Raw genomic sequence first — 14,022 nt, forward strand, 5'->3', positions numbered from 1 at the left:
AAGCTCTTAAAACAACCATAACTTATATTCGAAATTACATTTTCACGCATAAATACGAACTTTTCGTGTAAAAACTTGTTTCTTTATGTGTGTGCGTGCAACGTCGAATGAGCGTTGGTCGGCAACTGCCTCGCATTGCAGCTGCTCAATGAGCTAGGGCACTCACGACTGCGCCGGGTTTGTTTATGTCACAGTTTTGCGGTTCAGTGAATGAATCTCAAAAATTCGTGTCAGCGTCGCCGATTTTCGCACTGATTCAGGCTAATAGTTTAAGGTGTTAAAAGTTTGTTACAGACCATCTTTTACACGCAGAAAAATCTGATTGTAAACCTAGCAAAATGTTGGGTGTACTCCACAAACATGATAGTCATCTCAGGGCCTGCAAACATGTTTGTCCAAATCAAACCAACAATTTTTGTCGATCCAACAAACATGTTTGTTATGGCCCAAAATGACATTTTCAATCTATCAACTATCATGAGGGATGGTTCAACAAACATGTTTATCGAATGAATAAACTATTTTATTAAACTGATAATCTGGTTTAACACGTTTTTCTTCTTCTTGTCTTATTCTTTATTTTAAAGACAGTGTTGTTTGTTTATGTTCTATTTATTTATTTTTTGCACAGTAAGCATTTTACATTAAAATTTAAAGAAAATAATCACTCGATATTCCACTAATAACACTTTTGTCCAGCACCTGCAGCCAAGAAAATCCTCCACTCACTCCATGGTGTCACGTCATCTAATGTGAGAAAAATAATGAAAAAATATGCAAATATTTTAGAATAAACATCCTTGAGCATAGTTCAATGTGGCATTATTTGATCAAAGTAACATTTTGTTAAAATAAAAAAAGACCTCTAACCTGATAACAGCAGGAAACCAGGAAGCTTCGCCGGAACTGGACCAGTAATCCTATATTTGATTCGCGACAATCACAAATTGGTTAAACAAGAAAAACACATTATTGTCAACATTCAATGCTGAAGATAATAAATACTTACGACCTTGCCACATTCTTCGGCATTATTTTTTTAAAGCCGTACAAAGAAAACATTTCGCGTCCTTTTTCACTTCGGCCATCTTTATAATTCAGTGAGGGTGAAAAATATACACTCAAAATTTTCAGTACACGTTGAGAAAAATCAAATCAAAGGCAACAAACATGTTTGCCAAACTGACAAAATGTTTGTGGAATCAATAATATGCGATTGTTAAATTTATTAAATTGGTTTGTTGCTTTCATAAACCAAGATATGTGTTTCTAACAAACAGGTTTGTTGATTCAAACTAACATAATTTCCGTGCGTGTACTTATGGGTCATTCCATCTGAAGCGGAACAGCACTTGAAAATTACCATCTCCGATTCTGCTCAAATTTGGCAGAGTTGTTGAGACTAGCAAAACATGCAAAAATCCCGAATTTCATCCAAATCGGACCACCCCTCCCATTTTTGTACCCTCCCAAAAAATCGACTTTTTGGCGATTTTTGAGCGAAACCCCTATCTTCAAACGGCGATTGCTCAGGAACCACAAATCTTAGAGGGTCGGTCTTAGAGTCAATTTTAAAGGAAATTGGACGTAGAATCCATTTCTGTGATCAAAATTTAGATTAAAATATGTTTTCTACCTGTATTGCGCAATTGAAAACTTTAAATGGCCGTATCTCAAAACAGCCCTATTTATTTTTAAAATTTGACCTCACCATCGTATTTCCCGTCCGATTTTACATAAGAATCACTTATCGACAGAAAGGAATATGTTTCGTTCCAGAGATATCGAATTTTAAAGTTTTGGGTATTTGAGATTACCTAAATTAGCTACACTCGCCGCCTCTACTAGAAGCACTAAGTCGTGCTGATGAATAACTACTACCTGGTATTCTGTAAGATGAATTATTTTTATAATTTTATACAATTTTGAGATAATCAATACCTTGAACAATCTATTTTTTGTTTAAGGAATATTTATTGGGTAATTTTCAATGCACTGATCTTCATGATATCAGTGTCATTAAACCATATTAAGTAAAATTTAAACTTTCAATATTTATTTGCAAATGCTACAGAGTTTTTACAATACAATTTTCAAAAAAAAACTATTTTTTTTATATTTTTCCTTATTCCTCATTTCTTCCCACTTTATCAAATTATTTCTTTTATTTGAAGTGAGAACAAATGTAGAGCTGGCTGTGGTAGATGAAATAACTCTCATGGGGTCTAGGGCTAATGCCATGTGCGGTAGCGAAATAGTGCCATTCAGCAAAAACCCCGAAATCTGCCTTACGGTTTGAAAGGTTGATCATATTAAACCGATTTTGATATTGTGAGCCAGTTTCATCTGAATAATTGATGATTTTTTTCAATTCTGCTACATGTGGACAGCAGCTTTATCGTCTTTCAAGATTTCTAAATGATTGACAAACAAAAAAAAAGATTATTGTTCGGACGGTGTCGAAATCAACACAACTGAATTTGATCTTCATCAATTAATAAATCAGATTAATCTTTGTGATTTTCTTACATTTTTCTTTTCAGTTTTATACTTTCCAGAAATCCTCCTCCTTAATCATGCTTCACGAGAGTTTTATTCATGTTAATTCATAATTTTTAACACGATAATGTATCGTACACTTTTTCTTAAGTGTTACTTACAAGATCAATTGCAATTTCCTGCTAGCTCTGCGGGAATTCCATTCTTGGGCTATCCATTGGGCTAGCACACAAATTCACTGTATAGGTACTATTTTTTAATTTAAGATTATACAGCAGTTTCCTACAGTGGTGTACATTCAATATTTGCCTATTTTGCTAATGATTATTTTTGATGAAATCTTATTTCAATAAAAGCAGGTAGCAGTTATTAATCAGCACGACTTAGTGCTTCTAGCAGAGGCGGCGAGTGTAGCTAATTTAGGTAATCTCAAATACTCAAAACTTTAAAATTCGATATCTCTGGAACGAAACATATTCCTTTCTGTCGATAAGTGATTCTTATGTAAAATTGGACGGGGAATACGATGGTGAGGTCAAATTCAAAAAATAAATAGGGCTGTTTTGAGATACGGCCATTTAAAGTTTTCAATTGCGCAATACAGGTAGAAAACATATTTTAATCTAAATTTTGATCACAGAAATGGATTCTACGTCCAATTTCCTTCAAAATTGAGTCTAAGACCGACCCTCTAAGATGTGTGGTTCCTGAGTTATCGTCGTTTGAAGATAGGGGTTTCGCTCAAAAATCGCCAAAAAGTCGATTTTTTGGGAGGGTACAAAAATGGGAGGGGTGGTCCGATTTGGATGAAATTCGGGATTTTTGCATGTTTTGATAGTCTCAACAGCTCTGCCAAATTTGAGCAGAATCGGAGATGGTAATTTTCAAATTTGCATTTTTTCTTGCACACTTCAGGTGGAATGACCCTTATGTAAAAACTCTCCGTCGGCCAAAAGTTATTTTTTTACTTTTGACTTAAAAGAGGAATGGTGTTGGAGGCTGTTACGAAAAGGAAATATGAAATTATCCGTTGTTTACAGTAATTTGCACAAGCAATGAGAAAAAGTGAAACCATTCCATGATCTTAATGAAACATTTTGAATTGCTTCGAAGAACCTTTCCAAATGCAAAAAAAAGAATTAAATTGCCTCAAGTTTTACAAAAATGCGAGTTATTTTAAGATTTTTTATGTTTATCTGTCTTTAAATTTTAATGTTAATTTTTTCCATTTTTCCTCATTTTTCTTTTTCGCTTATATGGCTATTTGGATGAACTCATTCTCGTGTTGGAACGCTGTAAGTTTCATCCGAATCAGGGCAACTCGATACAATCTGTGACCAACTCTAGAAAAACTAGTTCTTAGAACCAGGGAAACATTTCAAGAGTTTTTTTTTGAAAAGGTCCTATAAGCTATTGTCTCCCATATGTTTATAGGACCTTTAAAAAAACTCTAGATTTACTTCTTCACGAAAATCTAAGGGTGTCGAGACAACAGCTTTATTGGTTTACGTTAGGTCGAAATAATTGAAAGAATTAGTTTTCTTTCGAATACTGAAACCAAAAAAAAACAAGCTCCAAACTACTCACGTAATTGGTCAGCCCGGTCAGCGGGATGCCGTTCGCCTCGAGCAGGATGTCCCCGGGCTGCAGCATCCCGGTGGCCCACGCCGCCTGGTGGGGAAACAGTCTTTTGATGCGTATCAGGCCGGGGAAGGGCGCACTCGAGTCCGACCCGCCGGACACGGACAGACCCAGGCCGCGCGTCCCCTTCGGTACCTGCACCAGGAACACGGAATCTGAAAATGAAGAAGAAGAGCAAGATTGAGTTAATTGTTGGAAGATTTTGTCGGCGAAAATTGCCCCGAAAAAAAAACATTGCACTGTAATTGTGCAATTAACAAGGACCGTTCTTGTTTCTTTTTTTTTGAAATTTCAATCAAAAAGAGGGACCAAAATTGACAAAAATGACGCAACCAACCGGATTGACGCTGGACCGTACTTGAAGTAAATTGCCCTTAACGAGAGGAGACCGAGAGGATGCGTCCTTTTTGCTGCGTTCATGATGATTGCCAAAAAGTTGGACCACCGGCACAGATTGTCTCTCTTGTTTGGAGTTGAAGTAGCTACTGTCGGGAAAAGTGTAATTACGAGTTTGGGTCCCTTTTTGACTGCTACACGGAGAAAAAATAGTTCCCAAAATCGTGAACAAGCGTTCATGAAGATGGGTTTTTCAAAATCGTACCATGGAATTTGAACACTTTGTTCGAGGTTCCCATTTTCATGAACGCTTGTTCATGGTTTTGGGAACTCTTTTTTCTCCGTGTGTGCAGTGCGCGCCCTTGAGTGATGCCGATGGAAACTAGCCCAATTTGGGTGATTCGTCAGGTCAGGTAGATTTGGGGTGAGCAATTTGACTTACATTTGTTGTTATTTTAATTAGGTTGAGTTACGGATTGATGCTTTTTTGGTTAGGTTTGAACTTTGACTTTAGTTGATTAATTTTAAAGTTTGTTTATTTTTATTTCTTGTAGCGTTAAGGAAATCACTTTTAAATAATGTTTTGCAACCATGTGCTTCTACATAATTGTTTTAAATCCAATTTTACTCTTTCTGGTTTTGGCGAGCAGTCTTATCTAAAAAGAAAAACAGATTTTTTCTACTTCAAAAAAACTGTTTTTCTTTTTCGTAAGACTGCTCGCAAAACCAGAAAGATTCAAAATAATCAGTCGTTGCGAACCCGCATCATATTTTACTTGTATAGAAGAAACTCAAATCTTATCCCTACCCTGTTCCAATTTGGACTTTTATTGAATTTTATGAAATAAGATTACAAAAGATTACACAACAACAAAAATCATGGTACATAATATTACATTAAGGAATGTGAACAGAATTAGTATAAGAAAAAAGTAGGAAATTTGCTTAAGCAAGGTTTAAATTTTCATCAAAATTTTTGTAAATGTACTGTTTCTGCAAAAATGAGGTTAAATTTCATCATAAAATTTTATTCCATCCTTCACATTACTTTTTTTTTTCAGTCAAATTTAAGCTTTTCAACTTAATTTTTATATTCAAGTCTAAAAAAGTGTCATTTAGCTAGCCCTAATTTTCCAATGCGCGCTGTCTCAGAAGCTTTTTATCGACTTTCAATTTAACAACGTAAAACTTTCGTGAAATTTAAAATTTTTGAAAAGAGCAAAATTCGCAAAAGTTTTACTTTTTGACATTCAAAATCAAAACAATCGTAACAAAATCAATCGGAGATATTGAAAGTTGGAAATAATGGCTATTTAGATGACACTGAGAAACCCTTTTTCCCCAAAATATTTATAATATTAAGGTATGTCTCAGCAATCAGTTGTCCGACTTCCAAAGAAAAATATATATGAAATCATGGGAAATTTTCTCAAATTTTCGGGAATATTTTATGCCGGGGTGCTTTTCCTTTATAAAGCATTTTTCAATAGCGAAAATTTGAACATTTTTCGAGAAAAAAAAACCCATGAAATGGCTACAACTTCAAAACGGCATTTAAAAACAAGTCATTTTCGATTCATAATTTGAACCTTAAAAATTTTCAGCAATATTTAAGAATTTATCTCAAACTCATATTAAAAAAAAATCATCTCTTTTTTATAATTTTTCACCATCCTAACCAGGCTTACCAGATCAAAATTTGAAAAATCTGGCAAAGTATCGATACAAAATCTGGAAAAATCTGGCAGACAAAAATTTAAAAAATTGAATGATAGGCGTCATCCATAAATTATGTCACGCTCTAGGGGGGGGAGGGGGGGGTCTGAGCAAGTGTGACACTGCATGTTATAAGTATAGGAAAAGCGTGACAAAGGGGGGGAGGGGGTCAAATTTTGGCTGATTTTTGCGTGACGTACTTTATGGATGAAGCCATAGGGGAGGGAGAAAATGAATTGTTTCAAAATTTTGTAGAATTCAGATGGTACAACTGATTTTATGACCTCAAAAATTTTGAGTTTTCTAATTTTTTTTTGAAAAACACATTCTATTTTTATTTAATTTTCAATTAATACGTTTATTTGAATCAAAAATAAAAAAAAACTTCATCATCCCGGTACGAGAATCGAACTCACGACCTCTGGATTGGAAACCCAGCACGCCGCTAGTCGAAACCCATCCCCTACCGGTCAGTATTCCCAGTGAGCATATTTACTCTTTTAAGGGATCTGACTTTGCCGAACCAGGCAGGAATCGAACCCATCACCTTCCGCTTACAAGGCGAAACCCGTAACCTCACGGCCACGGAAGCTCGGCAATAAACAATAAACACAAACACTTGAAAAATCGGGCAATCCTAGATTTATCTGACAACCTGGCAACCCTGATCCTAACTCTAGCATAAAAGATTAAACAAATAAAAATTTAAAATTTTATATGCAGATTTTGGGAATTCAATTTGTAACTGTTTAAAGTCAAATTAAAATAATCTGTTTTTTCTAGGTACTTCTTTTTTTCTGAAAAGTCCCAATCAAAAACTAGAACTTTGCCGAAAACACAAAATCGATCAGAAATTCCCATCTCAAAGAAAAGATTTTTGCATACTCACAGGCTCATTTTGAATGATTAGCCCGAACTGTACTAAATGAGGCAAAACTGCAAAATTATATAGAATTACTAACTTATTTTCTACCAACATGAATTTCGATAATGTCGTTGAAAATTATTGACTATTTGTTTGACAATTTAAAAAAATTGCATATTTTTTGATCGTTGAAAGTTTTTTTTAAGCACTTTAAAATTAGTAAAAAAAAATGCATTTGTTTCCACATGGAGTTAAATAATATTTGTTATATTTGGCCCAGTCATCCATTTTTTTTTCTCGGATGAAAGAATCAATGTTGCCCGGTTTCCAAAACTTTGTGATATGGAGCAATGCAACTTGGTCCGTAAAACTCAAAAATAAAAAAATAAAAATACATGTCCCACGCTTGGCTGCTAAAATGTTAAAATCACGACTTTATTTTGATTAGGTCCTATAAACATATAAAATACAATAGCTTATATGACCTTTTCAAAAAAAAAAAACAAACTCTGGAAATGTTGGTAAAATATCATGTTTTTGAAAATACTCAAATTTTCATAATTCGCAATATGGATACCAAACGAAGCGAAATTTTGAATGCATTTTCAAATTACTGGAGTCTTTTGTAAAATACTCAAATTTTCACAAATTACCGTAATTTTTCGAGAACACTCAAATTAATACAATTTACAATATGGGTATCAAACGAAATCAAATTTCGTATAAATTTTCACTTTATTATAGTTTTTTTGAAACATACTAAAATTTTACAGAATACCTGATCCTAAAACTATAGTATTTTTCATAAGAATTTGAGAATTTTCGAAAAAAATGCATTTTTTACTTCAATTTTGCTAAATTTATGTAAAAAACAAAAACCGGTGGAAATGCATACAAAATGTCGCTTCGATTGATATCCATATTGAAAATTATAACAAATTTTTTAGTACTTTCGAAAAAAAATACGGTATTTTGTGTAAATTTTAGTATTTTACAACAAATAACTCTAATAAAGTGAAAATGCATACACAATTTCGCTTTGTTCGATACCCATATTGCGAGTAATAAAAAATTGTGTATTTTCGAAAAATATGGTATTTGTTGATTTTTTTAAAATTATTTGGGTAAATCTACGCCAACTCAAACAGCGGTTGTTCCGACCCCTCTTCGATTTGCGTGAAACTTTATTCTATGTGGTAATTTATGTCCCTAATCACGAGTCCGAGGTCCTTTTTTAATATCTTGTGGCGATGTGATAGTACGACCGTACGACCCCTTCCATTTTTGAACATTCGAAAAAATACGTGTTTTTCAATAAGCAGCCTGAAATGGTGATGAGATAGAAATTTGGTGTCAAAGAGAATTTATTTAAAATTATTCGCCCGATTTGATGGCGTACTCAGAACTCCAGAAAAAACGTCTTTTTCATCGAAAAAATAAAAATAAAAATGGTTTTAAAAATTCAGCCATTTTTCGTTACTAGACTGTAAAAAAATTGAAACATGTAAATTTAATGAAAATTTAATGTAGTTTTCGATTCTGCAATAACCCAAAATGGTCATATTTTCATTTGGAACATTTTTTTTTCATTTTAAAATTTCGCGTTTTTTTTACTTTTTTTGTGACATAGTTCTATTTAATTGTAGAGCAGACAAAATTACAAAAAATAAACATATAAACATAAAGGGTTTGCTTGTAACCATCACGAGTTATCGTGATTTTACGAAAAAAAGAATTACCCGCATTTCTATTTTTTATGGGGAAGTTATTTTCATGAGAAATTTCACAACATCTTCTTTAGAAAATATCTAAAAACCTAATATTTTAGCCTAAAATGTGCCAATATTTTTTTTAACGAAGAACAATGAAATAAATTCACTAAAATTCAATAAATTTCAATGCAAAGTATGTCTACAATTTGCTGCTCCATTTCGCCCAATCCATTGTGCTCCAAAACTCAATGAGCTATGAAAATCGTACTTCAAAATTAATTAGGTAATTCGCGCTGCTCGCGACTGCTCTCTTTCCGCAATAAACCAGCAGCAACCTCCACTCGAATGACAATTTGCTCAGCCCATAAATTCGGCGTGGGAAAATATCTTCAAGTGCTGCCCAAAGAGACCAGAAACAAAACAGCCCAATAAAGCTCGAAAGGCTCGCCGCAGTCACTTCAAATTTTGAAGCAGACGAAGCATTTCGCAACCATGAATAATTTGTGTGCCCAGTTTGATGACGGTTAAAATTTTGTTTATTTGAAGGATTTCTTCAACAAATAAATAAATTTAAAAACAAAGACAATTCAAATTTAGGTCAGTGCCAGCTGTTTCCACCAGGTGTCATGAATTCCTAATTCAATTTTATTTTCCGCGAAAAACTGTGCGAAAATTTTCCCTCCGGAAAAGTCAATCCACCTCCCTCACGCCCGTCATGCTTTATTAACAAAAACAACCACCCACTTTGCGATAATAAATAATGCTCCGCGCGTTTTATTTCGGAAAAATGTCTGCTCCCGCATTCGACTACAATTTTTGTTGTCATTTTTCCCCCCCTCGAATGCAGCCGGTCGTTCGTTTTTATTACACTTTGCATTTCGCTGCTTTTTTCGCGGGGTTCCGAAAACATTTTCCCATCTCTTGGCCCGACCATGAATAATAGACACAACGTAAAGTGCGCGGAAAGTGTAAGGACAAAACAGTTCGGGCGAATCGATTTACTTGAAAGTGTTTTGGGAATCTTTCTAGCAATTTAAGTCGTTTTCGTCTGTGTGCCTTCCGAGTGGAAATGCTGTGAAAAGGGTTTTGTTTTTTAAACATGTCAACATAGTCAACAAAAGTGAATAAGTAAGATACATTTTTTAGAACAAAACAAGAACAAAATTTGCAAATATCACAGCCGGCGTGCCTTCCAAGCGTCGATGCCATTGGAAGGAGTAATTCTATGCGATGCAGTCTGAACAACAATTACAAAGCTTTTAACACGTTATCATAAATTTAATCAAACTAGATCTAACTAAACTAAGATATCCGCCGACGTGCTTTCCACGCGTCAATGCTCATTCCGCAAAAGACGAGTTAACGAAACAACCCAAATTCACTGCTCTTCATCCGTCTCAACAAGAACAGCAAGAAGCGCTTCAAAGGACCTTTTCTTCTCTGGCGGTGTAAGGAAATGCACACGAAAAAAGGAAAAAGGGCTGACTGGCGAGGCAGTTCCACTTTTCATCTTTCGGTTCTGGCGGGGGTGGAATTGCTGCTGGTAGTGGAGCAGTAGCAGTTTTATTTGAATAAATGCTCTCGTCTGCCAGAAGGGATGGATGTGAACGTTGGGGGAAGCATTTTACTGCCTGAATTGGAGAGAAATTTCTGTTGTTTTGGAGCACTTTTCAGTCGAAGTGATGAGAAATTTAATTTCGTTTGAGTCAAGGGGAAACATTTAACAATACTATTGTGCAATACGAAGGCTTAGAAAAAAAAATTACGAAGGAATTTTGTAAAAAGAGTTATTATTGCTAAAAAAAACTCAAATTTCACATTTTTTTTTATTTTCTAAAATTATATTCCTGCATGGGTTTTCAAAATTTTACCATTGTTTTTTTACAATTTTTCATATTTTTACCAAGATTGTAATTACCAAGTTACTTTATCGATAGCATTATCGTCGATAATATTATCGTCTAACGATAACGATAATGGTTATCGTTATCGTCGGGACGATCTATCGTTATCGTTATCATTATTCCGATAATTCTATCGGCGATAACTTATATTTAATAGTATTTTAAAATTGACTCAAACCAACCAAATTAAGTTGAATTTTCTAAGTAAATATTTTTTTGATAATATGGTAAGTTTCAAGGTATAAATACTACAAAAAATCACAAAATACCGTATTTGTTTTAAAGTACTCAAATTTTTATCAAACTATTCGAAATTTTGCATGCATTTTTACTGTTTTAGAGTTTTTTGGATGAAATACTAAAATTTTCTCGAAAATACTCAAATTTTTATAATTTGCAATTTGGGTATCAAACGATTCAACATTTTGCATGCATTTTCACTGTTTTAGAGTTTTTTGAATGAAATACTCAGATTTTCACAAAATACCGTATTTTCTCGAAAATACTCAAATTTTCATAATTCGCAATATAGGTATCAAACGATTAAAAATTTTGCATGTATTTCAACTTTTTAAGATTTTTTTGAATGAAATACTTGAATTTTCACAAAATACCATATTTTCTCGAAAATACTCATTTTTTATATTTCGCAATATGGGTATCAAACGATTCAACATTTTGCGTGCATTTTCACGGTTTTAGAGTTTTTTGAATGAAATACTCAGATTTTCACAAAATACCGTATTTTCTCCAAAATACTCAATTTTTTTATAATTCGCAAATGGGTATCAAACGATTCAACATTTTACATGCATTTTAACTGTTTAAGAGTTTTTTGAATGAAATACTCAGATTTTCACAAAATACCGTATTTTCTCCAAAATACTCAATTTTTTATAATTCGCAAATGGGTATCAAACGATTCAACATTTTACATGCATTTTAACTGTTTAAGAGTTTTTTGAATGAAATACTCAGATTTTCACAAAATACCGTATTTTCTCCAAAATACTCAATTTTTTATAATTCGCAATATAGGTATCAAACGATACGAAATTTTGGATGTATTTCAACTGTTTTGGAGTTTTTTGAATGAAATACAAAAATTTTCTCAAAATACCGTATTTTCTCGAAAATACTCATTTATTTATTTCTACATGGCAACTTTAGATTAATTTCTGCAAGATAATTTCAAGTAAATTTCTGAAAGATAACTAAAGTTTTCTGTAAGTTAACTTTAGGTCAATTTCTGTAAGTTTACTTCAGTTTAATTTATGTAAGATAACATCAGGCTTCAAGATAACTTCTGTCGATGTTTTTGCTATGTTTTTTAAGTACTTTCGAGATAGTTTTTTTTAAACTTCCATGATTCATCTACAAAATTCAGACAAAAAGGTGCAAATTAAATTAATTTCCATGAAATTCATTATTTTTAAAATATCCCCTATCTATTAGCAATTTCGAAGGTTATTTTGTAACTTTTTTCCTTCCCCTGCTCAATTTTTCTCCCGTGTACCAGTAAACTCTAACACCGTTTGAATTAGTCAGCTGTTGAAAGGTACCCCATATCTCAGCTTAGGATAATTACTGCACTTATGTTTTTGCCAAAACAATCCAATAAATGAAATGAAATGAAATGAAATTATTTTTAAAATTATTTCCTTTTGTATTTTGCTCAAAGCATTTCTCAATTTACTGTATTTTTAAATTTTCAGATTCACAATGATGCATAAAAAATTTAATTGCAAATATTGTTACACTCTAGATAATTGTTGCCCAAATTACTAAAAATATAACTAATAAATTCTCTCATAAATGTACAGCATCGGTGTCAAATATTGGCAAATTTTGCATGTGAACAAACTTAACCGACTATAGTAATCTTTTTCTTTAAATTCAATATCGAAGTAAAATGAAAACTAATTTCAAATTAATTTTGAATTAACTTATGTCATTTTTTTTTAAAACTCTTTTTTTAATTAACTTAACAGTAAAAAATTGTGTAAATTTAGAAGGAATAATTTTGGAAGGTTGAATATTACCTATTTTATGATGCAATTTTACCTCAATTAAGACTGAAAAAGTTACACCAGAAAAGTGGTAAGATTACACATTTTCAGATGAAAAATTACACATTGTTTCTGACATAGAAGATGTACCCCTTCCCAGATGTAATATTTCCATGATTTTTTTTACTTTGTATATTTTCAAAGGTAAATTTAGCAAAGGTTTTAAACAAAATCTACGAATTTCTAGATTTTTTTCTTAAATATTCAAATGCTTGCCTTTGCAGCCATAAACTTTCTTCAAATTCCGAAAAAAAAACTTCTGTCCATCAATCAAGTACCCGCACAATCAAAAGCCCTCAACATCAAAGCAAACCACCAGCAAATGCGACAACGACCACATTGTGCGGGTTCGGGTGGGTGTGTGACGAATGTCTGCCTAGCCTACCCGTTTAGAACCCTTGTCGTTCCGGACAAAAAAAAGAAAGTAACACTGTAACAATATAATGGATCCAATCCATTTTTGTGTCTGAAAAGGGTGCAACTCCACCGTCACCGTCTGACAGGTAGCTGATGACAATTTAAAGCAAACATGGTCCCCCTTCACCTCTCCTCTGAGGGAAAGAAGAAAGGATCCCCGAAATGGTCTATTTTTGTTGTTTTTTTCTTAAGGGGTTACATTAAAAGAATTTTTTAACCTAAAAAATAATTCAATTGTATAATTTTTGTATAAATTTAAAAAAAAAATCTAATTTAAAAATTTATTCGACCCCTTTAACCCAACATAAAGGGTTAGAAAATGGTCTCCCCAAAGCGGGACAAAAGTCGAACTTTTGCGCCGAACCCGGAGATTCATTTCATGCCCAGATAGATCTGGACAGGCGGAAAATTTCCTTTTCCTTCCCAGTTGAGAGTTGGGGTCGGCTTCTTTCGTTCGATTTTCAGGTTTTTGCCAATGCCGGTGTAAAACTATTCCGGGTGTGTGTAGTTTGACCTAAGGGGAGGAGGGACAGCCCAAGGAGGACATACACAATTGGTTGGTTGGTTTCTGGGGCCAGGATGATGTCCTGGGGGAAGGTTTAGTTCAATTGAAAACTGTCCAGCTGTTGGAAGTTGGACGGGGTCTGCAGGGGAAAATGTGGAAAGAAAAGCTCAACTGACAGCTTCCGGGCCTGATAGTACAAGCTGGGAAATGGGAATCCTTTGTGAATCAGTTGTGCAGGTCAGTGAACTGATGAAAATTGACGATTTGGCTTTGTGTTCCGTTTTGATTTGGGAATCTTTTCATGTCATATGAACTGTTCATTTGATTCTAGCACTTTAGTTTTTCCCTATTAGGCTGG

The 14,022-nt window shown here is 33.6% G+C and overlaps 1 protein-coding gene and 1 long non-coding RNA gene across 2 annotated transcripts in view; both read right to left on the reverse strand.

Moving 5' to 3' along the window:
* The window catches only part of LOC120421204 (uncharacterized), a 361,516-nt gene that overhangs the window by 34,465 nt on the left and 313,029 nt on the right, over positions 1-14,022 (reverse strand). The window contains exon 9 of the mRNA XM_052706357.1: positions 4,087-4,295. Coding sequence (XP_052562317.1) covers positions 4,087-4,295 — 209 coding nt within the window. The remainder of the gene's footprint in view (positions 1-4,086; positions 4,296-14,022) is intronic.
* LOC120421208 (uncharacterized) lies at positions 336-1,312 on the reverse strand. The gene is made up of 3 exons (XR_005605955.2): positions 1,010-1,312; positions 871-920; positions 336-747 (listed from the first exon to the last, which is right to left on the reverse strand). It is a non-coding gene; the product is annotated as an uncharacterized LOC120421208 (long non-coding RNA).

Source organism: Culex pipiens, chromosome 1, assembly GCF_016801865.2.
Source record: "Culex pipiens pallens isolate TS chromosome 1, TS_CPP_V2, whole genome shotgun sequence".
In the NCBI taxonomy this organism is placed as follows: domain Eukaryota; kingdom Metazoa; phylum Arthropoda; class Insecta; order Diptera; family Culicidae; genus Culex; species Culex pipiens.